Genomic DNA, 27,999 nt, shown 5'->3' on the forward strand with positions numbered 1-27,999 from the left:
GTCCCTTCCATAGTGGTAGGGAATCGTGGTAGGGAAAATTTCAAACGCTCGAGCGCGTTTTCGATCCCGCGGGGCATCGGTCGATTCTCGCCTCGAATCTCGATAAAAATCCCGCGCATGCGCGTTGTGTGATTTCTCCTCGCTATCCCGTAGGCACGGGTGGTGGGGCCAGTCGGTGGATCGATCGACGTCCCGTCGAACCTCGCGGCCGTAAGCGCCGCTGCGCCTCTGGGCGGGGCGAGAGGGCGCTTCAGTCGTGTACCGGAGCCCACCAGGGTCGCGTCCAGCACCTCGAACGCTTCGGAGTTGCTCGTTTGCTCGGGTCTCTCTCTTTTCTCTCCATCAACCTTTCGAAAAAGAAAAAAGACACTCCTCGTGTCTTTAGGGGCTGTGTTCTGAACTAAACTTCGAAATAGACGCGTGATCCTTCAACGCGTATATAAAAAGCGAGCGAGAAAGAGAGAGAAAGAGAGAGAGAGAAAGAGAGAGCCAAACGCGAGAGCTTAGTTAATATAGTGTTCTATCTCCGATTCGAGATATCCTTTCTTCGCTCGTATATACCCTGTAGTAGTAGTTCGAAACTCGAGGATCGTACTATTCCTGTTAGTACTATAGTTCCAGCGACGCGGATCAACCAGTGATCGTTTCAACGCGGCGCGGCTTGTATCGTCCTCGAAGACACGAGTTCGTATCCGTACCAGGATATTTCTGTTTCCTTCGAATCGCTCGATCAATTCGCGGATTCTATATAGTTGTTCGTACTCGATCGTTCTCGTCGGTTCGAACGTTTTATTACGTTCGACTGTTTCGGTTCTTCGAACGGAGCCGGTCGTATCGATTCGAGAGGTGATACGGGCGTACATAGATAGAGATACACGCATAGTGAGACAAGTGAGATATACATTGGAGAGGTGCGTAAAAAGGGTTTCGGAAGTATCCACTGGGCAGAGGTGTCTATGTACGCGGCCGGAGACACGGAGAGCTACCCTGGTACCTAGCGGACGACGCGGGGTGGCTTCACCAGTGAGTCTCAGCTTTACGCCCTTCTTTTCGCGAGCTGATTCACCGTCACGCTTCCTTTCGACGCTTTACAATAGCATTTCGAGGTCTGTTCGCGAAAAGTCATATTTTATTGTTAATCTTGATCTCTCAGAAACCAAATTGATCGATTTCATTCTTTTTGCGAATTGTTTCGTTTTATTGCACAGATATGGGATTAATCGTCAGTTCGTAAGAATAAGTGAATTACAGTCACCATGAAGTGACCATTTTTATTTGAAAAGAAACGTATACACTATTTACACGAATATAGGTATGGGATTAATAGTGAATTTTTAAGAATAACCGAATCGTAGACATGCATAAGAACATCTTTATGTATTACATAGAGGGCATCTTTTGTTTAACATTAAGTAAAATATATATAAATTTCGAGTTAGGTAAAGCATATATAACGTAGTATAACAGTGACGTATTTATTTCCTAATGTACAAAAAAAAGGAAATGCTATTTTGTCATGGAATACATTGACTTTGTAGAGTAGTTTTCTAACAATTTTTTGTTTTAATGAAAATGGTCTTTATATAGGGTTTACATAGAATATCGTGGGTGATTAATAACAGCGACTATACTTCCATATACTTTCATTTTTGTATATTTTCTAATTTATGGAGTTTGATCAGTTTGGCGTCTGAACGATTCGCTTAGTATCAGAGTTGAAGGAAAGAAATCAGAACGAAAGCTTGAAATCACTACGTGTTCCATGGAATCTGGTAGTTAGGGATGCTAAATTTTTCGCTAGAAAAGCTTTTAGAAAAATATCTATCGATATAAAGAAAATTTCGACCGATTTCGAATTAACGACGAAATTACCTGAAAATTTGATATGCGATGACCGAGAGAATGATTTCAGGCTTTCGACCGGTAGTGTGTATATGAAAAAATATATAGGGTGTCCGATAACGTGCGGTACTAGCGAATACAGGGTGTGATTCCCCATAGAAAAATAAATCGGTAATAAAGAACAAAATTTTCTAAGACGAGACGATCAAGTTTGAAAATATATCGGACATACGCGAATTCGATTTTTTTCGAAACCGGAGTTTTATTTTAAAGAATTATATTCTTCATTCTCGATTTATTTTTTTGGTGTAAAATAATCACCTACTGATTTTTTAGATGTGAACGCGAATCAAACGTGTATACTTAATAAATTTTTCAATTGGATTTTCTTGCAAACAAAACTATGTTAATAAATTTTATTCTTTATTTTCGATTTATCTTTGCACGCAAAATAACCTTCTACGGATTGTTTGATAGCAAATATCCTGATTTACGTGTATTCACAAATTTTTCTTCTTTACCTTGATCTTCTCGAAAAACGAAGCGTAGAAATATTTTGTTTTCTATTTTCGACTTATTTTTCCACATAGAATCTCCTCCTTACTATTACTACAATTACCGAGACACCGTATAACGAGTATTTTATAACGTTTAATGTTTATAATTTATATATCGTATAATGTTTCTATATTCTATGCAAATTGTACTATTCTTTATACAACAGTTCTTGTACCATCCTAACCTCGCTATGACTATAAACATTAACAAATTATTTCAATCTAATTAACCAATTATTAAACAAATTTACAAAATGCACATAATATTAAATTTAATATTTAGATAACTGCGATTTTCTACAATAATCGTGAATTTCTTTTTTAATTCGAAAGTTGACATAGGTTATAGATAGGTTATGATTCTTAGATAGGTTTCTATATTGGGACACGATTTTATACAAAACGGTGTTGCGAAGTGATATATCAATATTATGATTTGATTATTACGCCTCGTTCAGTAAATACAATTGACGTTGCATAGATGTTACGTGTTGATCTGTTTCCGAATAGGATACGATTTTATTACGAAACGATGTCTCTAAGTGTTGGAATGTATCGATACCGTGATTTGACTATTATGCCGAATGGGACGGTATTTCTCAATTTTCGATCTGCTGTTCGTAAGCGTAATTCAGCTTTTGAAGCGTAGAAAGCTTCCTTTCTATTTCCTTTTAAACAAGTAATGATCGTTTTAAGATGAATCTTGTGGTTAGGGTTGATTGGTAAATCTTTAAAAATAGGTAGAACACGCTGGAAATGAAAGATAATTAATAAAAATATGAACGTAAGTTTATATATTTAGAGCGTCTCCTGTTATTATTCGCTGTCCATTATTTCCAAGCGAAACCAATTTTTCACAAACCAAAAGATAAAATATTATTTTCAATACGAAGTAAAGATTTGAGTAGCGTTCATAAATGTTTTATGGCTCTTGTGTTATCTACCGTTCTCCAAAATATATAAGCGGTATACAAGATGTTTTAATAAATGAAAGGAATAACAGAAATTTTACTATATTTCAGCAGAAAATTTTCTTTTCTCTATAAAAGCGTAATATTTTTTACGAAAATATAATTTTAATATATTATATAGGTATGTTTGTCTTACAACAGGTATAAAGTGTCGAGCGAAACTCGAAATTCTTTTCTTTCTTATTTTACGTAAGTTTATACCTTCCGCCTCAAAATATAAAACGTTCTATTTTTCCTTAGAAGCAAATAACAGCGTGCATATTAAAAATATCTTATGGAATACGTGTTTATATATATATATATATATATATAAGGTGTTTCTGAAATGTCGAGTACTTTTCTTTTCTATTTGTTGCAAAGTTTTGTTTTCTGCGCAGCGACGAACTTTTTTCCTTGAAAAGAAATAACAACGTAGCATAGCTGCTTATATCTTACGTAGGCTATTTCAACAAAATTGCAAACTTTCTTCTTATTTTATCTTATCTGTTTCGCGAAAATAAATAAACATGAATTTTTTTGAAAGTAGAACATACTCTGCATTTTTCTTAAAATCTCCAAAGAAAAAAATTGATTTATTTTATCGATTGTGCAGTAACGAACATGTTAAGAGTAACGGGGAAGACGGTAATCCTGTAATTCGCTAAAAATCTCAATATCGGTGCAGCATATAGAGTGTCTGAAAAGGAAACCCGCATTTGGATCGAACATCTTTTTCGCTTTCGTTCACAACAGAGAAGCAGTTGTTCGTTCTTCCTTGAAAACGAAATCCTTGAGTTGAAATTGTGGAAAGCATGCGCCACAAAGGTTAGAGATTGAGAAAGCGGTTTGGGAGGCAGGGGGAGAAAAAAATAGAGAAGGATGGTGAAACGCGACATTACCGATGTTACGACGTTTAAACGTTTGCCTTCGAGCCGAGGCCTCGTCCCCTTTTCGAAACTTCCGAAAAGATGCTTTTATGTGACGGATCGTCAGGCGAAAGACGCGTTTTCTTTGATGGCTCGAAAGAAAATATCGCCGGCAGCGCCAACCACGAACCGAAAGACGTCCAACGATTTATTATTGATACTGTGATTCTGAACGAGTTACGCCTCGATTACGCGCCCCATCCCTCTTCGACGCGAGAATCGAATCACTTTTTTCTTTTTTGTTTCAATACGTATGGTTGTGTTCTTTTCTTTCACATTTCCGCTAGTTTTCTTTACAGACCATTAAATTGCGAGTGAAAGAATATTGTTAGTAATCTTGGTCTATACAATTACCAGCTTTTTTTAAATCCTCGAATTGTAAGAATAGTGGAATAATGTTAGGTTATATAACCCTATATATACTATATAATTACTAATATAATAATATAGAAAGTGGAATGGAATTTAAGACAAGTAAAAAGAGCAGCAACAAGTTAAAATTGACAAATGGAGATTTCTTTACTTAAAAGAACACGTTAACGAGAACGTCGAGCGATTAAAGAATCTGTGTTCGAGTCCAAAAACAGCAGATGTCTCGCGTATGTATTAAAAATTCTGCCAACACCAACAAGCGGACTAAGAAATAGTCCAGTTTTAACTCTTTTTGTATATAAAAAGATATGGATTTTTTAGAGTACGGTTGAAAAGATGGATTGATATTTTCTATAATACACGACAGGTCGTTTTATTGTTATTTAATTGTATGGCAGTGTAATACGTGTGGTACTTACTGTACTTCGTTATAACAATACATATGTTAATTGCTTGAAATTTTCCATCATATTAAAAACAATAGTATAAATGATACAACAGTATCGAACAATTCTAATTTACTTATTTATAATAGTAAATTAGCATTGTTTAATCTTCTAACGATGAACCACCATATGCTGTAGAATAATAATCAGAAGACATTATCTCCAAAATAAATATATTTTCAACAACGCGCGTGACACGTATGTATGTACTGTTGAATAATTAATTATATCGCGTTACAGGTTAATCGCATATTTTTACGATTATGTGTCGAATATTTGAACTTTATCGAATAGCGATAACCGGGCAAAATTGGCTGAAAAATGGGTGCATTCGTACGCGTCGATACGTGTTGCCGTTCTAACGTCGCTAATTGCAAACGACGTTATCAACCTAGAGTTCGTTTGCATGCTCGATAACTTTTCAGCGCGATGAGTAATTTGTTTGTTGCGTTGGTAAATCCGACGGTGCGTTTTAAAGGCTGTGCCTATTTCAATTTTTCTAAATATGCATATCGTAATCATAATTTCTTTTACTAAATTTTCTATACTATTTCTATGTTTCTTCGTAAAATTATTCGAAATTATTGTTTTTTTTTTTTTTTTTCAAAACGAATTTATAATATATTCGTTTTGAAATGTATCTTAATTTTGCAGAAAACTAATATCTTTCGAACTAACGAAATTTGTTTACCAAGCAAACATCACTATATCATAGTTATAGTAAAATACATCTAATAAACTAAAAATACAAGTAATATCATTAACATCGAGTTATTATTCGCGATCAATTATCATCGAACGTTAAACTCCATAGAAAATTATACCTACTATAACCTTGTATCGTACAACTGGGCGGTTGAATTTCACTCTTTATACCATATGGATATATCATCACCTCCGTATCTCCGGGACTAAACCGAAGTAACGGCCGTAGTGACGATCGCGGTTCGTTTTCTGCAACGAGATATCACGGTTCTTCGAACTTCAAAGTCTGCAAGTAGGCTCTCGACTCCGAAAGCTCGCAGCCAGATAGTAAATGCCTTATCGTTAAACGCGTGAAACACGTTCGGCCTGACCGGCCAGAAAAGTAATCGTTCGAATAGCTTGATTAACCCCTTGCCTTACATATAACACAGCTGTCCAAGCTTTACTTACCGGCGAGCAAACGTTGCACCCTCCTACTCTTCTATATCATCTTCTGTTTTAAGGCCGAGATAGAAGAAGGGTGTCCCAGCCAAGGTGATACAGTAAAAGTGCAAAGACGACGATATCTTTAACTCATTCGCTAGATACTGAATATAGTTACTTCTATTTCGTATTTATTTTTATTAGAAAGGTCTGTATTTTAGCTACTTCGTTGTATTTAAAGTACGTTGGTAGAATAAAATAAATAAAAGAATATATTAATTATATTTAAACATTTCGTTGGATTAATTTTTATTTAACTCGTAGCAAAAGAAATTTCAAATTCTTGATATAATTAATAAGTCTAATCGATAAGAAAATACGAATAGTCATACTTTACCAAAGTCGAATTTGAACGTCGCTTTTTCCCCCGGTCTTCTGCCAATTTTCATGGGATAGCAGTTTGAACATAGTCGGCGAAGCCTTTTAATTACGATTCGTTTTGAAATTCGTTTCATTATTTAATTAAATTAGTCGGAGGTGAATTAACAAATTTTTAACTGAAAATTATTCGTGAAAAATGTCCGCTCGTCCGACTGTTTTATGCTTTCGTAGAACAGGAAACCTACAAATTCGGAGATCGCTCTTTTATACTTGAGAAACTTTTATACTTATTGAAAGTAATAAAGTAGGTATATGTGTTCATTTAATTCATGCAACACAATTTTTATCTAACAAACTGGAGTCAATTTTGAAATCCTCATTCGGATATTATCTTTCAGAAAAATTAAATATAATGTCGTGTGAAAAGCGATTACGAAATGAAATCCTAAGTTAGGTATAAAATAGAATTTATGTCTTAAGATTTAAATAAAAATTCTTGGAGGGAAAAAAGATCCGTTGCAAGAAGGAGCCGGTTCTATATTCCTTAAAATAAACCTATAATGACATTCTGAGGCATAAAGGATTCACGATAAGATGGAAGTTAAGGTAGTGACCCGAAATCTATGTATGACCTGGCGTGTATAGGTTAGATGCAGCGAAACGATTCGATCGATTTCCAGGGTACATTAGCTTCCATTATCCTGTTAATATTTCAGCGAGAAAAACCGCAAATCGAACCTGTTCTTTTCCTTACATCGTTGTTTATTTATTTCGTCGAGTTATCATTTCGTCCGAATCGGAACGGTTTAACGATAAAGAGGTTTAACGGTAAAAAGAAACAAATTTTAAGGTTACCTAACTGTAGTGTGTGAACTAATAACGTATCGATTAAAAGGAATAGTTATCGTTATCACAGTGTGTAATATTTTATATATTATGTAACGTGTAACACGTAACGCGTAACATTACTTTTTCGCCAACATACGATTCTTACTTTCGGTTCGCTATGTTTGCAAGCTTATGGTACAAGGTAGGTAAATAGGAAAACGACATACGGTTGTGCAAATTTGTAGCGGATAACTGCATGCAAAGCGTTCACTTTATCTAGAAACGTTGGAATATATCTCTGTCGACGATTTTGGAACGTTTGTTTCGTCAGATGCTATTACGAATGAAAATTTGACAAAATATTTACAATAGAAAAAGTATGCGCAAGATATTTTCATCGATTCGTCGATTCATACGTAGAAAAGTAATACGACAAAATAGAAGGACACATATGAGAAATAATATGGCTGTTTACCGGTAGAATGTATTGGTTTATGCAAATTCAGATTTTTACTAATAAAAATCAAAATGATACAAGATTATAATAAAGGAGATAGAATGCAAATAAATATTCGCATTAGTTTATATATAATACATTAATTTCTATATATTAACATAATTTTGCATTTTTGCATCATTTACATTTTGTCTATTGAAAATTTTTGCAAATAGCAAGATATTCGTACGAGCAAAAAAACTATAAAGTTACAATAATAGAGGGTTATCTGTGCTTTCAATGCTTTGAAAAATACGTGGTATCAAGCGTAACTGTTTTATTAGTGGAGTGTAGAGTCGCGAACCAGAAGCTTCCTCGTTTGATAACAAGAGATACATGGTAGTAAACCGAAGCAAACAAAATGGGAAAATTAAATGTCTACAAAAACTTGATTCATCCCTTTATATATATATATATATATGTGAGTATAAATATAAGTTTAATCGCAATAGAAGAAAATTTTCTTATCTTTTAAGATAAATCTTATGGTAAACACGGAGTAATCAAACACTGACTATTATATATAATTCAATTAATAATAGAATTTTCCTATTTAGAGATGAGAAATAAACTAAAGTGCAAAAATATATATAAATAAAACTGCAAATTTCCATTGTTAGGAAGCTAGTGCTCGCGATAGGATTAAACTGTCTTCTAAACAAAAACTGATATTTTCCAAACTAACAAACTTATATCACCAGCAAACGCTGTTACATCCTACTTCAACTTTCCTCTTTTACAATTTAATATAAGACAGAGTAGAAAAATATAAATGAAACTTTGAATTCTCGTTGTTACAGAGCTAGATCTCGCGAGAGCGTAACCTCGTCCCAGGGTGGCGGGTTCCGTCAGCAGGAGGCGGCGAGCGTCGCGGAGCATCAGCTAGTGTGGAAGAGGCGAGATAGATAGATAGATAGAGAAAGAGAGAGAGAGAGAGAGAGAGAGAAAGAGAGCGAGCGAGCGAGCGAGAGAGGGAGGAGTAAACGTGACGAAGAAGACGAAGACGACGTCGTCGGGGTGTTGGTGTCCGAGGGTGGCGGCGGTGGTGACGCGCAGGAGGTGGTGGCGGCGGAGGAGGGTGGAGGCGACCGTGGAAGAAGCTACGACTCCTGCGACGTGAGTCGCGAGCCGTGCTGGTTGGGTGGTGGTGGTGGTGGTGGTGGCCACGAAGAGGGTAGAGTAACGGTTTCCTAGCCGCCGAGGGAAAGGTAGAGGCTTGGTGGTGGCGTTTGTGAAGGCAACCTGTGGCAAGATGGGCTGCGCCATGTCCGCTGAAGAGCGGGCCGCACTGGCCCGTAGCAAGCAGATCGAGAAGAATCTCAAGGAGGATGGTATCCAGGCTGCCAAGGATATCAAGCTGCTACTGCTTGGTGAGTTTATTTACATATGTACGGCATTTATATTTTTATGTAGGAACGATATAGATAGAGGAACTCGAGGTAAGACGATGGTTAGCAACGATGGTCTCGAGTATATATATATACGTTATACGAGACGTATTCGGTACGGTTCCGATTGGCTGTTACAGAAAAGCAGAAATTTATTTGCAAAACCTTAAACCACCGCCACTCGACTGCTACTTAAGGAGCGATACAAGTTTTTATCATTGTAGACATTTGTCATAACGGGACACCTATTTCTCTATACCCGCTTCCTACTGTTATTTATTTATTTAGCATACCCAGTCCTCCCCTTTCAGGTTTGGACCGACTTTCCGATTTGCGCTACCGTATCGCCGTTTCATAGAACGGTGTCGCCTAAAGTGGCACCCGACGTCGACGTAACTCGAGAAACTTCACGCGTTTTCAGACACAATTTCGTGGAGCAAGAACTTTAAAATTTATGAAACACGAATAGAAAGTGACAGAGTTGCGTCACACCGGTTGGAATTTCCAAAGATACGCACCCGTCGGCTACCACCTTAACCGGGGTCCTAGCTGCACGTTTAAGCGCCATCGTTCTCTATGAAGCGCGGGTACAAAAATCGGTGCCCTGTTAGCCTCGGCTGCAACTGTCTCGATAAGAAGGGTAAAAGAAAAAGAAGGCAGGGAAATAAATTTCTGCTTTTCTTTAACAGCCAACTGAAACTTACTTTCTGGATACGTCCCGTATCCATACGTCGCAAGTAGATTCGGACGTTTTAATACTTTATCAATCAAGTACAGTAGAATCTCGATTGGCCGAATAATTACAGAAAGACCTGTGACGATCCACAATATTTCGGACGATCGAATGACAAAATTTTTAATTGTACAATATCCAAAGTAGATCAGAATTAGTATAGGGCTCTGTAAATTATAAATACGGAAAAGTTAAATGTATGTGTAAGTAGGATGTGGAGACTCGACGTTTAAATTAAATTATACCGAGCCTAAATTAATCACGGTATAAATAAAGAATATATATCCATTAAAGAGACAGGTGTTCATTATGTAATAGCCACCGTGTGGCCATTTGTAGCTGTTTAAAGAACACCATTCTAATTACGATATAACCATTAAAAAACACAATAAATTTAGTCCATTTTCACGAATCGCGTTTTTCTTAACCGAGCAATCCTGTGATCAAAAGACGTAAACGTAACTGACAGTTGCTACGAAAAGTTATATTTGGCATGTGGTTAGATTTGTTGTATGCATTAAACGCGTGTTAAATAATTCCAAATTAATAAAATTGACCGAATTCGTCTCCGGATTACTTGTTCTGGGCCCGGATTAAACTAAATCTTTGTTAAATGTAATTATATTATATAATATTTTAAACGGGGGCAACGTAGACACGTTCGAACATTAAATGTAAAAGCTACAAACGCCATAAAATCGAATAGATTTCGAAAATCGAAAAGCTTCTTTGATCTAAACATTTTGTACGATCTTTGTATAATAGCTTAATAATTTTCTTAAATAATATCCAAGTATATCTTTAAAAACGAGTAGGAAACACCGAACGATATAATTAATCGATTACTTAATCACGCGCGTCACTTTTTCAACCGCGAGTGTTGCGAGGAATTTCGATTCGAAGGAATCTCAGCAGAGAGCCGTAGAATTCGAGTATCTCCGTTAATTGGTTGGCTGTTCTCGTAAATTCGGTTTCTGCCCGGCTTTGTCGTTTGTTTTTAACGACTGGTCCGGATAACGTGACTCGAAATTAATGAACCAGATGATAATTGGTGTGCAATTATTATCGCGGACGTGCTCTTGCAAAATGCCTCGTTCTGATACAATCGCGTTACTTTCGCGCCAACGAGCAATTCATTTCCTGGAAAATAGGGCTTTTATCTAATATCTATTTGTTTATTTCTTTACTTTTCTCCGTGAAAAGTGACAAACGATTTGTAAAAATTGGAGAAATCGTCAACGTTAATTCATATTCTACGATTGTTTCGTGTTCGGCGTTATTCGTTTATGAAAGAATTAATTCCTTGAAACGTGATTATTAATGCGATTAAACGTAATTCTTTTATTTATGTCTCTTTCTTTACAAGAGTTATTAAAATTAACTGGCCATTCTATAATTATCTTAGTCGCGGTATTATCGATTAGTCGAGATATTAATTCCCTAAGAAACAGAATTTCGTTTATTTTGATAAAAAATGGAAGCGCCAAGTTGTAAAGCAAGAAAATAATGATTATCAGAAGGACAGAAATTTACAAGTATAACGGGCTGCCAATTATTTCCATGGGAAATAAATTGGGGAGAAAGAAATGAATTTTCGGAGAAGAAAGTGCCGGCTTTCCGGTTGTTTCACGCGTGTTATTAATCGACAGACAGAAATTAAACCGGCGTTCAAATTAGCGAATGATATATGTACACGGAGTAGAGAGACTGGGAGTAGTAGAGAGAGCGATCGTGTGCGTTTCCTGCGGCATAAATGGGATGAAAATACTCGTGGAAGACGCAAGCAAAAGGAATGACGTCATTGGTAACACCAATAAACAGGACCCAGATTTCCCTCGGATAATCTCGGGTTTGAATACCAAGCAGAAAATCAGGAATTCTTTGTTTCTGCCTCGATCGATCGAATTGTGAGAATTTTCGTAAATCGATCCTCGCCCGATGCTTCAACGTCTGCGAAATAGCGTCAACTCGTTTCGTTACTTCCACCTATAAACTATAAAATACTTTTATTACGTTTACATTTTATATTTGCTATATAAATATAGCTGTTACAACTAAAAGGAACGTTTCTATCAGAAATCGATACATATACAACACGAAGTAAAAGATTGGCCATTTAATTAAAAATTAAATAAGTTCTGTTTAGCGTTTGAATGAAATTTATATCGAAATTAAGAAAGATATAATAAAAAGACTCTATATAGGAAATATGGATTATCACGAATTTCGAAAATAACAGAGTAACGAGTATAACATTTGCTATAAAAAGTAGCTTGATGGAGCAGGTATAATAAATCTGTTGTTGTCTGTCCACGGTCCAAGCTGTTTATCGGCTCAAACGTCGTATTAAAAAGACGAATAGAATGAAAACGACGATTAACAATCGTGATTGCAAAGACTCGATCGGATCTAGAAATAAGTCAATCGCTGAATTAACTACCTAGCTTTTAGCGATGTAAAATTAGATTTGTATAGACCGATTCTCTGTATTCTTAGCGTATTGTATTCCAGAATCTTTCCACGTACATTTTAAACGAGACTGATATAATACTTAAATCCGAGAAGTTGTTCGATTATCTACTTCGATTCTTATGGCAAAAAATTATTGCCACTAAAAATCTTCCAACGTTCCTCTTCTATAACGAAATTCTTTTCCATTTTAACAGAGGCTTGTAATTAAATTTTCAAAAGTACAAATGTGCCTGAAAGTCTGTGTGTGCATATATTCAGAAAAATATAACTCGTGTATGTATAAAAATTTTGAACATCGCGAAAGTGAAAAAAAGAAGCTTTATCGGAGAATAGGGATATGTGCAAATAATTTTCCTAGTATTACGAATCGTAAATTGGAAAATAAGTTTTCAGTTTGTTAAATACGTGTCTCTATCATCGCCAGGAATACGAACGACAGTACGTACGATCATCGTTTCCAATGACTCTAGCGAACGAACGATAATTTATTGGCGTTCGTATTACACTGTGCGTCGATCACGATGTTGCCTAGAATCGTAGAATTCGTATCGTTCGTGATAACATACGTAACAACAAATAGAGTGAAAGCAAAACGAGGATATCGGTAATATTAACCGGAATAGTGATAAAAGCGATAGGGTATAAATAATGGCGCCGTTTACGATAATTTCGTTTTCTGAATTTATTAAGTATCACTCACGATGTGTGTGTGTGCGCGCGCGTACGTGCGTGCGTACGTGCGTGCGTGCGTGTACGATATGTATCTGAATAATTTCACGTAAATTTTCTTTTATAAATTATTTCTTATTCGTTCGTATTCTCGTACAACTTTCATCTCTTATTTCTTAGTTTTCTCGTTGCTTTATCGAGTCACCCTCGTAAAAGATGCTAAGCGTTCGAGGGCTTAACAAACGTGAGGGTTCTCGTGTGAGAATAAAACCATTTGAGTAAATGATCGTTTAATTAGTTTGAGTAGTACGTACGCGTTACGACGAGTGTGACACAGTGATAGTTTCGAGTATAACCGGGCTTGAACGAATCAACTTGTTGATGAGTTCGTGGCATCAATTAGACGACGCAATTGGTTTTATCGTCAAAAGTACGATTTTTAGGGATACTTTTTCATATAATAGTTAGAAATCTTGATCAAAAAGCAGAAATTCCTCTCTCATTTAGTACATATCGATATAATATAGCTGGATTACACTTTTTTCTTTCTTAGAAATCATGTTTACAGAAACATGAATTTGCATAAATACCCGTATCCTAATTGCGAGAACAGAACGAGAATACGAAAATTGATAATTCACGATAGTTAAGCTTCGACATTTCGAAGATGTGGTCAAAGTTGTTTACGATGTTGAGACGTGTCGTTTCGCTGTGTGCCAGATTCGAACAAAGTAGAATCCGACCGGTTCCAGACGATCGACAGAAGTAGTAGTACGTAGTAGACCGAACGGGTTCGGGATGAAAGAGCTTTTTAAAACAGGGGGAGAGACTCGCCACCCATAAGCAGGAAAACAAGTTCCGCTGCCACAGTGTGCCACGTCATTTCCGGGCCCCAGCTTCCGCCCGTGCGCACTTCTTTCCCTGTACATAAATATTATGACACTTGTGGACAAAACGAGATAAGCCTGAAAATTTAGTTGGAAATTACGGGGAATTCTTTAAAAGCTATCCTATCGTCGCATTTTGAGATATCAAGCTATTAAGATATTAGACTGTAAACGTCTTATACATATATAGGGTGTCTTCGAGTTCTTCGTACAAATTGTCGTACAAATCTTTGATCTTTTATTTTTTCAAGAGTTCAAGTTCGTTTACCTCGTTTCTATTTCATTTTCGTCTCTACAGTTTTACAATATTATACAAGGATAGATAAATTGACTCGGAATAAACGTTCCTTCTGTGTTGCCTCTTATGTCGCCTCGATAGAAATTTCGCTTTCGTTGTTTCTTATTATTTCCAATCGAACGAAACCGGACCTTCGATCCACCCAAGATATACTGATATAATAAATAAAGATTAAACGAATGAAATGGAATGAAACGACCAACGAATCACCTACTTATCCGGTGACGTTAGCCAATTATATTTTAATACTTACCGATTCTACATTACTCGTTATACGTTTCATGTTTACGTTATTTTTTTCAATTTTCAGGTGCCGGAGAGTCTGGCAAAAGTACCATCGTTAAACAAATGAAGTAAGTTGCTGACAAATCTTTTAATACGTTTGCGCGAACTAGTATCTTTACGAACGAAATTAAAGAAAAAAAAAAAAAAAAAAAAAAAAAAATGGAATCTAAATGAAGACTTTCGTTTACGCGTAAAACTTGATAATTATTGGTTCGTTTTCGTCCCTCCGCCGTACTTTAATTACAAAATCACGTGTAAATCGAGTTGCGTTAATTTTTTTTTTTTTGTACACGCATATTTGTACATACACATACATACGAAATATGTGTGCAAATTATTATATCGAATTTTCTGCAGAATAAAAAGAATTTCATTAACGCTATAACAAATCGGTTGTTGACCTCGAAAAATCCGTCATTTCAGCGTTGAAAGACCAGCGGCTGGTAGAACGTGTTTGAAATCTTGTTTCGCAGTCAATGGACCCATTCATGGTGTCCCATGAACAAAGGCACGCGTGTTCAACCGCGGAGAACGTTCGTGGATTACTAATTTACCAGTGACTTACTAATGAAAAAATGCCTAAAAGTGTTCAAGGAGAATAATACGAAACCTTAGAATGAAATAATTATTATGAAATTCTAACGTAGGAATGAGGTTAGCTTCAACTTTCAACTACCTTTACTAAATAGAGTTTACTAAAATGAACAACGTTTCCATATAATTTAATAATAATAATAATTTCAGTATAGAGATCTAAAAATAAAATTGCATTTCCAAAGAAATTTAAATACGAGGCATAAATAATATGTAGAGATACACGAGTTCGTATTAAACGCTAATGCAATTTTTACAACTTGATAACTTATCGTAGAAACCTGAATAAAATTAATTGCCTGTCACCATCGATATATGGATGACTTATGCCGAATTGGCCTTAACAAGATGTCCGTCGTTTATTTTCCCAGAATTATCCATGAAAGCGGATTTACGCCCGAAGACTTCAAGCAGTACAGGCCCGTAGTATACAGCAACACGATACAATCACTAGTCGCTATTCTCAGAGCGATGCCGAATTTGGATATCAACTTTTCGACCAATGAACGGGAGGTAAGTTGAAGCGATACTTACGGTGGATTAATTAGGTCCTCTTTGATTCTGCTGCGATTCTCTGGATCGTTTTCGATCGAATAGGGCAACTATAAAGCAATGGTTACCGACACCCGTCGTCATCTTCAAGACTTTTCCGTCGATATTAAGACACCTTCTTTTCGTTGAAATGAAAGCGAGATCGAAAGATTCCAAGACCGTGGCAGGGCCGAAGCAGCGCACAACTCGGACACAAACGCGAGGACACCTGCAGACTCGTGTTTCCAGCGAATACTCTTTCGAAGAAGATTTAGAAGATTTGCAGTACATATATAGACAAAAATTTATCAACTTATTAGACGACTAATAATAATTTATGTTAGATTGTTAATAGTCTTTCTTTTCTTTTCTTTTTTTTTTCTTTTTTTTTTTTTTTTTTTTTTTTTGTTTTCTAATGCAACAAAAATTAAACGAAACGAAAGATTACACGATTAAATAAAATTCGAATCAAGGATCAACGGATAAGCTTCGTAATTTCTTCTGAGATAGAAGTAGATAAGAAAAAGCAAAAATCTGCAAAGTTACGAGATAGACAGAGTTCCGTTAGGGAAAGCGAAAGGCGGAAGTAGACGGCGGAAGCGGTAGAAATTAAAGGGTAAAGGTTAGCGGTCTGCAGGGAAGTCAAAAATTATCGATAGCCCGAGCACTTAAACGATCGATGCGCATCTCGAGCCAGGTTCTGAAGCACCCTCTTCGGCGTATTTACCGATCGTGCAGCATCGCGGCTGCGTCGTTTACCTTAGAGCCAATAAACGAGCCCCTGCCTCGAAAACAACGAGCACGATGGGTTGCCTCGAGTGCCGATTGATCCGGCTCCTCGAACCCAGTGTTTCTCAATCCGATCTCTCTTCGGTTTGCTTCCCTCTTTTTGTTTATTTAATATCTTCCTTATTAGGCAATATGAGCTGATCGTTCACTCCCTCCCCACCCTGTCCGCCGCCCTATTTCCTACCATTTTTATACTTTCGTACCATTTCACAAGCTTTTGTAGTATCTCTGGTAGCTTGGAACGTCTCTGGTCAGATTCATTACTTACTTATCACGACGCGTGTTTTCTTCCAGTGATTTTAATAAATCAAAATGCTTTTCTCTCGTTACATATGAAAATCTTGTTGTGCTTCAACACGTCGAAGCTCTCCTCGTACTCCGTTGAATATTGCCAAAGTTTGATCTCCCGTGGCAATACATTAAATTTCGTTTCGTTTCCTTTTACGCGTCAAACGATCGTTTCTTTCGTATTTATTCTATTAGCTTCTATTACCATCTCTTCCATCATCTCCACTTTTAAACTATCTATCAAATTACATTGTCCAAACTCGTATCAACGATAACATTTTCTCCTTTCATAGTACAATCATTATTTCGAACAGCTCTTTTTATATAATACGAAGCACGAACGTATATAATAGATCGTATATAATCTTATTAGATGAGAAATACATAGACAACGTTATAATTAAATAATACACTTCAGGCATAAGGAAAGGAAGAAAGAAAGGGAACAAAACACAATAGAGAAACGTATGTTTCGCGGTTCTAAAATCGTTGAAGGGAAGAGCATAATAAATACTGGCACACATATAACAAGATTTATGTACGTCGTATACACCTCCACTTGCTCGTCTTGCTATATCTTAAGTGTTTAAGTAGTGTTCACTTGTTGAAGCATTTGGCAAGGGCACATTCAAAAAGAGCGTAGAGTGCACATCCACTTCAGCATTTTAACCTAATTTGGATAGTACTTCCTTCCGCTTTTTAATTAACTCGTACAAGATCGGCAAATTTTTACTCTGTGTTTTCTTTCTCTTTTTCTTTTCGATACGAGTCGAGTCGAAAAAGTTCTTCGTACATGTTTCTTTCGTAAATTCAACTGATTTTAATCTCTTTAATAATTTCTCCGAAATTAATCCACACGATCTTTGTAGCGTTAACAAGCAAACATCGGTTAAACAAAAGAAAGATACAAAATATTGTTTTAATATTGGAAAAATATAGCTGTTATCGATGTTTTTGTGTTACATTAACTGGTATGTTATATATATTCTGTAATATATATTCGAGTTAACTTGAAAATTGTTTATCAGCCGGACGCGAAAATGGTGTTCGACGTGATCCAAAGAATGGAGGACACGGAACCATTCAGCGAGGAGCTTTTGGCTGCGATGAATAGACTTTGGGCCGACAGCGGGGTACAGGAATGCTTTGGCAGGAGCAACGAGTACCAACTCAACGACTCGGCGAAATAGTGAGTAAATTTGTCACATCGACTATTTACCAATCTATAACTTTTCTAGATAAAAATCTAGAATTCACAAAATCTTGGAGAAACTGCCCTAACTCGAAGGTAATTCATCAGGAATGTTTCATTAAACTTTCAAAGAAATCGATCGATCATCCTCGTCTCTAAGACCTCGACGATACTGTTTCTATCAAAAAAAAAAAAAAAAAAAAAAAAGAAAAAGAAAAAAAAGAAAAAGAATATTTCGTCGAGAAGAAAAATTTTCATGCTACTATGAAAATGTAAATGTTGTGTAAATTGGTGCGTTAAAAGCGGGCTAATCGCTGGACAGATACTGTATCAAAATTATCTCTACTGGGTTTTTTTTTAAACGGGTTGAGGGGTTTAAAGGGTTTTTAAAAGCATCGAGCTTCAGCTTAGATTCGGTTCAATTATCAGATAGAAGAAGAACGATGAAATTATAAAATTGATAATAATAGAAAAAACATAGAATAAGAGAAAAGGAAACAAAATACTAATTCTGAAAAAATTCACGAGCGTTGACACGTTTCTGAATCTTATATTATTATATTTCTATATATTCGATTTTCTATAGTTTCTTAACTCGACACATCGACACGGTTTTATTATAGGGAGAATATTTACAAATAAACATAACCCAGGGAGAACCTGCCAAAGTCCTTGGTACCTCTAACGCCTAATTTGGAGTAGATCCAAATCTAATAGAAACTGAACCTTTCACGGCTCCATTCATATTCAACAGCGGGACCTGCCAGCCACCAAGAAATTAATTACTGTTTGGCCGGAGATCAGTAATTTAACGTCATTTGTAATTCTATCGTTTCAGTATACATTACACTCGTACTATTTATTCAGCAGACGATAACTTCTAATTCGAAGGAAACAAATATTCAACGTAAAGAATATTAAAATCGAGAAATTGGAAAATGCAGAAACATTCCCAATCAATTTATATTATTACAAATTTAATGTTTTAGTTCGTAAAATCGAAATTCAAAAAGATTTAAATTTGTTCTTTTAAATACTCTCTTTGCGTTCTAGAAAAATGTGTCGAAATAGAACACCTTGCTTTATTTTGCTATTTTCTTACACAAATATTTGCGCAATTACTAATTTTCACAGAAAATAATTTTCAAAATTTTCAAGAAGATTTTTTTATTTTTCCGCCTATATTAAACATAAAACCCAAATATGTTATATCATGCAGATTAATTTTCAAACTTAAATAAATTTACCGAACCTGTGTGCATAATAATATTAATTCTAAGAGCTGATGTGACACCACGTCACTGAAAAATATTATATCCAGTTGAATATTGAACTGCCAACACATAGAATACGCAAGCACAATGGCAATGATTCCGTGATGAAGACAATAGTTGGCGATTAGGTTACATCTAATCCATCTAGAAAGCATGACACATCCCCGGAGATAGTAATCTTGATGGTAGTAACATTATCCCTCGCAAAATACGTGTCTCTATGCGTTTAAAATATTGTTCTTTCATTTATTTTTTTTTTTTTTTTTTTACAAATTGGTAAAAAGTTACGATTAATGTATAACAACTGATTCAGTTTATGTTAGTTAGTTATTAGTTATTGTTATTAAAGTCGGCGCGTAAGTAACGATAGAAATTATTCATTAGATTTTCGCAATTGAACGAGGTAGGTACTATGACGTCATATGGCAAATTGTTTAATGACCAGTCTCTGTTAGCAACCTGTTGTGTCCTGATTATAGTGTGCGTAGCAACAAGCATCGAACAGAAGGGTCACGATTTATTGCATTACTCCTCTGCGGATATTTTCGTATGTTTTCTAATGCATATAGCTATAGAAGTACTATTTTCTTGTGTTAGTTATCAACAACATTCATCAGGAATATTAAATTACGTTACATAAGAACGGAAAGATAAACATTGTTTTAAATAAAATAAATAAGATAACAAATAAATATATTATAACATTTTCTGAGGTTAGAAGAAAATTATTATCTGATAATTTGATGTGTTAATCTCAGTTTGAAATTCGAATTTAGATTTTACAAGATACGAAGTAGATTCAGACATAACTACAACTACATAACGGGTGGGACTAAACTTACTGTTTACAGTATAACTTAAAACGAAATAATTGCTTGGAAAAACAGCAAAGCGTGTAAAATGAAATTTTTTAATATCTTCTCGTTTCTTTTTTTATTAAAAAAAAAAAAAAAAAGCTTAAAATCCTCTTGGAATATTTTTATTATTTATATCGCTCCTTTTTTCATAAATAAGATTCTGTGAACAGTACATCATGAGACCCTCAATATTGAAAATATAAAAATCTTCTAAATTCGCACCGTTAATACATTAACTAAACTACGTGCCCCTAAATATACAGAGAAAAAGTTTATATAAACAAATCTGTATAGTTTACAATATCCCAGATTATATTCTCCCAGGAAAGTAAATTTTTCCAAAACAAATTATCAGTACCCTGGTATTTCGAATCTCCAGAAATGTCCCTATATGTAACAATTGTTAATTCCAACCCAGACAATTGTACTCGACTCTACAAATAACCAAAAAAGAGAGAGGGAGAGTGAGAGAGGAAAGGAGAGAGAGAGAGAGAGAGATAAAACTCCAAATTGCTCCAAAAGTCCCAACGTTCTGAAACGTAAGTAGATCTAACCTAAAAGCTTAATTCAAGTTTTACCGATCGTAAACCACCGGTGGACACAGCACTCGAGACGAACTTAATTTCGCCAGGCAATGTAGGCAATAAAAAATAGAAAAAAAAAATAGTGCAACTGGAGGGATCCGAGCATTCTCTTTCGTCTTTTTTCCCCTTTTTCTTTCTCTCTTATTTAGGTTCAGCGGCGTATTGATCGTCAATGACGTCACGCCACGCCCGTGTCACGTGGCCTAAAATGGCCGCCGACACCATCCCCACCACTCTTTCTTCTCTGCCTTACTATGTTCCCTCGTTTTCACCCCCCAACCCCAATTGTTTCTCTTTTCATTCTATTACCGCTGCTTCTCTTTCTGTACTCTGTACGCCCTGGGAGGGAGGAAGAGAGAGAGAGAGAGAGAGGGAGTAAAAGAGAGAAGCAAGGAAGTACGTGTGTATAGCGATACGCAAGAATGTTGAAGCACAACGGGGTGGAACGTACAACAATAAGGACAAAACATCGCTCGTTGTTGGAAAATTCGTAATAATTGGACACTTAATAATTAGCAAGCAAGACGGAGAAAAAATGGGGTTAGGATAGAAAGCGAGAAAATCGGGTGCAAGGACACGAAAATTCTGATAGGCCTCCCGGGAGCGTTCCATTTGATGAGAACAGTTTCTGTGCGATTTCATGAAACTGCTAACTTTTTTATTTTATTCTTGTTAATCTACCAGTACCCTGTTTAGGAAAAAATTTTTTTTACAGTTTTATTATATTTTATTAAATTTTCCTTAAAAATAATGATTATCAAACGAAATTAGAAAACAAATGTTATAAAGTAATCGTTATACTTTTTATTGTTTGTATCGTATGTTTTGAAGTGATTGTTTTATATCTCTTGACACTTTTGACTTTTGTATGCATATATTGTTCGATATAAAGATTTCAATATAAGTATGAGAGCGCTAAATGTATTCGATCACCCCATATATTTTAACTACTATACCTTATGCCTTATGGTTGTAAACGCATAGTAACCGAAACGCGGGTGATCTACGATGTTTTCGAAAAGCAACTGGTGATAAAGTCACGTTACAGCTCACGTATACAGGATGTCTGCAAGTGTAAATACGAGATTTCTTAGAAACGTAAGCTGTTTCTTTCTCGGTTATTGGTTATCAGCGTTTCGTGTTATTGACAACGAAAGATGATCCACGCGTGTAAATCTAACCTCAACTGGCGTGTTGCATACACATTGTACATACTTACTTACGATGGTTGCGATTGCGGATCTATTGTGATTATTATTACCATATATCGGATATTTTATAGATAACAATGGACTCTAATGCTGTATAATTGCTTTCTATTCTTTATATTCTTCTGTCATTATTATATACTACAGATATATAGATATTTATCAACTTAATTATTACTCGACATTCAAATATATTAAATATTTCGTGATAAAACATTTAACATTTCAAATATTAGATATTAATATCCATTTATGATATCGTTATTAATATACTTTCAATATTCTTTTTATAGTAATTAATCAACACGGTAACATAAGCAGATCAAAATGGCAAGGAATTATCGAACAACGCATGGTAATGTTTTGCTATTTTATATTAATAGCGTGCCATTTTTTCTGGACACCCGATATCGATCAGCCTGGCCGCTATCCGTACGTGCGAGCCACGAAAACCATGTGTAAAAACCATGCAGCGCGATAAGATGAAAGTGCTTGTGCCTGGCTACAGGTGCATCCAACTTTGGCAATGAATGCTAAATCGCAAGAAGTGGGAAAATCGATCGAACCCGATCTCGGTTACGACCTGAATTTAGAACGAGGGGAATGTCATTTGCTCTGTAGAAGTCTCTGGAAACGCTTTACACCACGTGTGAAAGTGTCGCTTAAAGTAGATTATATAAATATATTAAATCTTTTAGGAATGAAAAGTTAACCTAAAATATAGTAGGAAAAAATTATAAAACACTTTTTCAGAATAATTTCGAACATTTCTCCTTATTTGCTTTTATTTCTCTCGAAATATGCGTATATAATTAAGAAAATGGTTCTCTAGATCGTTTAATCTGTGATATTTTGAAGAATTCTCTAAAAATATAACTAACGGTCTTGCGTTTTTCCTTGAAATTCCAGTTTCCTGGATGATCTAGACCGATTAGGGGCCAGGGATTATCAGCCTACGGAGCAAGATATTTTAAGGACCCGTGTTAAAACAACGGGAATAGTCGAAGTTCACTTTTCTTTCAAGAATCTTAATTTCAAGTAAGTACCCGGGTCAGATGTTTATTCGTAAAATGCACAAAAACGATTCTGATAATACACGTAATGTTAAACACAAAATTTACATACGTAAGAAATATTACTAACCATAGCATTATCCATATTATCGATCTTCTGCAAAACTTCATGAACTTATCGTCTATTTTTAAAGGACACGTATCTTTGGACCTGACAGATTTTATTCTCCTTTTCAACTATGTCGTATTAAAGTGCTCTCTTATCGCCACCAGATGGCATTGAAATCATACAATGGAGGAAAATGAACTTTTAGATAGAGTATCGTAAAGAATAGTTAATTTAACAGAAAGATATACTCGATACAATTATCTAATACGAAAATGAATATAATATGATACAAAGAAAGAAGGACAAGAAAGTAGAAGACTGACTCGTTTTGATCTAATCCTTAGGATCAAAGGTGGATACAGGTGTAACTTTATCAACACCATTGATATGAAAAAAATGTTATCTTTTTGGAGATTTTAAGGTGTACCGACAACAGACAGGAGATTGTTTTCTATTCCGCGATCGAATGATTATTCCTAATCTTATATGCGCATAATAATGTATAAAATTTTGTTTGTTCTTGTTAATGTAACGTAATACACGATGTACAGAAATTTTAAATATGAAATATCTACATATTTCCTAGTAATTTAATCCTTTTGATCGTAAATTAATTATAAATAGTGGTACACCGTAGTAATATAATTTTTAGATAAAAATATTTGGAGATTCTGGCATGACAACAACAACATTAAAAATCAAGGAACATATTGCCACGTGGAATATCGTTAACATCGATCTCAGTGGTTAAAAAAAGAAATTGAGTAAAGAGGCAGGAGAAGGGTAGGCTAAAGGGAGAGAGCAATGACTTACGAACGATTGAGCATGAATCATTGGGATGACAATTTAAGAAACCGAGCACACGCATTCCTTCTTTCAATTAATGTCACTTTAAGAAACGTTTCTTTGTAGATATGTTTCACACTTATTTATATCTATTTACATAGGTGTATAATTTACATTTGCATTTAGCTCTCTTGATAGTATACTAACATTATTTATATATAATTGTGTATTTATATAGAAATATAATTTACATTTACGTAAATATTATATAATTAAGACTGACAATTTATTTTGTACTTCACAATTAGAAAACTGAAAATTTGTATTATCGTGTTATTTTTCCATTGTCTCTAAACACAATTGTGTGTGTGTGTTGATCATTCTCTTTTTAATAAAATTTAAAAGAACTACATTTAGATAAATGTAATATTGTTTTTCAATGTTATTTTCTATAAAAATGTGATAGGAGGATAGAAATATCAATAAGATCAGATTGACATATTTTAATTTGTTAATTAATTATCCAATGAATTTCTGAACCCTCGTTCATCGGTATACCGTTGCTTCTTTACAGATTGTTCGACGTGGGCGGCCAAAGAAGCGAACGTAAGAAATGGATCCATTGCTTCGAGGATGTTACCGCGATCATATTTTGCGTTGCGATGTCCGAGTACGATCAAGTCCTGCACGAAGACGAAACGACGGTAAGTATTCGCACTTTTTTTTTCACTTGACAATTTCACTTTTTTTTAGTACTACATAATAAACAAAGTTTAGCAAATGACAATAAAACTAAGATGATATTAAACGATAAGTTTTGTTTTATTAGTTTCAATGTTTTAAATAATTAGACAAAATACTGGAAGATTTCGATTCTTTTTAACTAGTTTATTTATATTAAAGTGATACGAGATCATAGCGTGTACGCAAAAGGACAGGTGATATTTCACGGTGCGATGGTGAAATTCGTAACAATAGAGTAATTCAAGAAGCCAAGGAAAACTAAACTGCACCGATCTCCACTTACCATATCAAGAGTTTTGGAACTTTAGAGGTGAACAAGGGAATTCTAAAACACATACAGGTTTCCAGAGTCTTCGGATTTTCAAAAAAGTCACCTCTTTACGTTACGATAGGTGTACATATACGATAGAAATATACATAGTATCATGAACTGTAGACCCTTTTAAAGATAACATATCTACGATATATTGTAACGTTTTATTTTCTTTTTTTCGGCAAGAAATTACTAAAGGACGATTAATATTCGTATATTTTTCATTTTTCTTCTTTGTTATGCCTTTGTTATGTATTTCACGAACTGATATGCTTTATTTGATATTTTTCTCGAAGCTGTTGAAGAATAAAGTAACTTCTTACGATGGAATATATTTAATACTTAATAATCGACAGAATCGTACATGAAAAAGATCCTCCGCATATCCAAATGCTTTTTATCTCTTTACCTGTTCTATCGTGAATAGAAGAGTCGAAAATTTGTTCGCACCATTATATATATGCACACGCTACTTATGGAGATGCATATGGAGAATCCTACGTGGGAAGAAAACGTGATAAACTGCAATTGTTGGAAATTAACGAGTTCTCGTGGAACGACCCCATTGATTAACCCCTCGTTCTTCAATCCACTGGAATGATTTACATTATTTTACAAATTTCTTTCTCTACCTCTATTTTTCATACGATATTTTGTACATTTAAATTCATGTTAGATCATAGTTATATATCTTTGGACATTAATTATAATATATTAATGTTTGCATGTTAATTATATGTTACAGAATCGAATGCAAGAAAGCTTGAAACTGTTCGACTCAATTTGCAATAACAAATGGTTTACTGACACCTCGATTATTCTCTTCTTGAACAAAAAGGATCTTTTCGAGGAGAAAATTCGCAAGTCTCCGCTCACCATTTGCTTCCCCGAATATGCCGGTAAGAAAATATTTTTCACATTTATATCCACAGAATTTTGTAAACGAAAAATCAAAGATTAATCTTTTATTTCCATGTCAAATGCCACCATCGGTTATTTTTAACGAAAATTACAGTAAAAAGATTTTATATCGTTCTTGTTATTATCTATATTAATCTAGCGAATAATTTATAGAGCATCCAGTATGTATTGCATTTCAGTAAAAATGAAATTAACGGTTTGGAATAGAATTTCGAAAATTATAGCACTAATCTATTAGCGAAGATCATACGTTACATGTGGTATAAAAATAAATGCGGGAAGTTCTCATTGTTATAAAAAGTCCGTAGTCTGTTGCTGCCCTTGGAATTCCTTCACGTCCCACAAGAGAGCTACATCCTCTTCTTTCAGGTACACTGATCTAAATACGTATCGTTCATCGTATGTCATTCATGAATTTTCTGAATTTTCGGTACGAGTGTGAACATTATTTTTAGGTAATAGAAACTGATGAAATTGTAGAATAAATTAAATAATTTCAATTTTGATTCTCTTTTCCGCTTTTCTTTCTTCTTTTACCATTTTTGCGTAATCGCGAAAGTTGAAATACGTAAGAAATAACATAAAAGTGATGTTTCAAAGAACATTCAAATTATTATCAGTTCCTTTTCATATTTATAAAAACAAAACATTCGTTAGACGGAAAAGATTCTTCCAAATCTCGTATCGAAGCAAACCAATTCAAATCTAAAATAATCATTTACCGCACACCCCTTCCGCCCCTCTAATTTGTCTCATCGAAGAAACCAAAAATTCATATCCTTAATCTCTCCCGTCCGAAGAAAGCAAATGTAAAAGAGAACTTCCTGCCAGATGTTACCAATCTCGTTCATAAAGGTTAAATTTTCAATTTTTTAAAGCATTTCCTGTGAAACACCCACTAAGAAAACAAACGTAATCCAAAACAACTCTAATTTTTCTAATATGTTTTGATCGAATAAAACGACTTTGGACAATTTTTCGCATAAAAAAAGGAAGAAATCACGCATGCCAACAATGACTGTTTCTTATTTCCTGCAACTTAAAAACATTTCTAACGATAGGGGAATACAATTCGGTGAAGAATGGCCTACGTCGTTAGGTTAAACGAATAATAAGGAAACGCGTCTGTCTGACCGCAGGGGCGCAAGAGTACGGTGAAGCAGCCGCGTACATCCAGGCGCAATTCGAGGCGAGAAACAAGTCAACCACTAAGGAGATCTACTGCCACATGACTTGCGCTACCGATACCGACAACATTCAATTCGTGTTCGACGCAGTCACAGACGTCATTATCGCCAATAATCTCCGTGGCTGCGGTCTCTATTAGGATAAATATTGCCGCCGTGGAGCCGATCGACCGACACACACTCACACTCACACGCATAAACACGACAGATATGTATTGCGAGAACGGGGGAGCGCGTGAGAACGAGAGACTGCGAGATTGTCAGGTTGCCGAGAGAAAGATCGCGTGACAGAGGGGGAGAGAACGGCTGAAAGAACGGGAACGAGAAAAAGAGATACACCTATGTACCACCGCTACTACTACCGACCACCTGCGGATACCTTCTCCATTTTTTTTCTTTATCAGACACCTCTTTGTGCCAGCTCTTTCAACCTTTCTCCTTATCATACCGAGCGATTCGAACGCAGTTCCACAATGTTTACGCAACGCTATGCATTATGCGCTGCTAAAGTGTTGCTACGTAAGTAGGTTCGCTTGTACGATTCCTGGATCCTCCTGCATAATAATTTAGTAATTACTATTATCAGCGAACCGATAATTCACGAGTTACACGATTCTCCCCTATCGTTTTTCATCGAATGCAACGATCGAATAACTTATAATTTGTAAAATCTTATTTATTTCATCGACGAATTTGTTACCATTATGCAAGGATAATCTGTAACTTTTGAATTGTAAAGTTTCGCTAATAGCGTTAGTTCGATCGTCAATTAGTTCGATTGGTGGCGAAGACCGCATGAAATTTGTTATAAATCGTGTTATACACAACTGAGAAGTGTTAGCGAACTCTTTTATGGGAAAGTCAGAGGCAAACGAAGGATATCGTTCTAATTCAATGAACAGGTATTGTAGAAGTTAGGAACTTCTTCCTGAGAAAGATTTGTCAGATTAC

The 27,999-nt window shown here is 35.3% G+C and overlaps 2 protein-coding genes across 4 annotated transcripts in view; one reads left to right on the plus strand and one right to left on the minus strand.

Annotated features, from left to right (window-relative positions):
* Ccz1 (vacuolar fusion protein CCZ1) overlaps positions 1 to 27,999 on the minus strand; it is a 44,676-nt gene that overhangs the window by 4,499 nt on the left and 12,178 nt on the right. The window lies entirely within an intron of this gene.
* Galphao (G protein alpha o subunit) lies at positions 166 to 27,999 on the plus strand. Of its 3 annotated transcripts, none has more exons than XM_072018601.1 (9): positions 166 to 1,106; positions 8,727 to 9,296; positions 14,684 to 14,726; positions 15,624 to 15,765; positions 17,889 to 18,049; positions 22,885 to 23,013; positions 24,458 to 24,587; positions 25,686 to 25,839; positions 27,001 to 27,999. In XM_072018601.1, the coding sequence occupies exons 2-9, from the start codon at positions 9,179 to 9,181 to the stop codon at positions 27,186 to 27,188; spliced, it is 1,065 nt and encodes a 354-aa protein (XP_071874702.1). In that variant the 5' UTR covers positions 166 to 1,106; positions 8,727 to 9,178; the 3' UTR covers positions 27,189 to 27,999. The 3 variants fall into 3 exon arrangements, with proteins under 3 accessions (XP_071874702.1, XP_071874701.1, XP_071874703.1); XM_072018600.1 differs by having other exon boundaries at positions 166 to 1,023; XM_072018602.1 differs by lacking the exons at positions 25,686 to 25,839; positions 27,001 to 27,999 and adding an exon at positions 24,787 to 25,018 and having other exon boundaries at positions 166 to 1,023.

Source organism: Bombus fervidus, chromosome 15 (genome assembly GCF_041682495.2).
Source record: "Bombus fervidus isolate BK054 chromosome 15, iyBomFerv1, whole genome shotgun sequence".
Taxonomy (NCBI): domain Eukaryota; kingdom Metazoa; phylum Arthropoda; class Insecta; order Hymenoptera; family Apidae; genus Bombus; species Bombus fervidus.

Coding starts and splice junctions, on each gene's coding strand:
- Galphao (XM_072018601.1), top strand. CDS start 9,179: ATGGGCTGCGCCATGTCCGCTGAAGAGCGGGCCGCACTGGCCCGTAGC. Junction 14,727..15,623: donor ACCATCGTTAAACAAATGAA/GTAAGTTGCTGA, acceptor TTATTTTCCCAG/AATTATCCATGAAAGCGGAT. Junction 23,014..24,457: donor TTCAAGAATCTTAATTTCAA/GTAAGTACCCGG, acceptor GCTTCTTTACAG/ATTGTTCGACGTGGGCGGCC.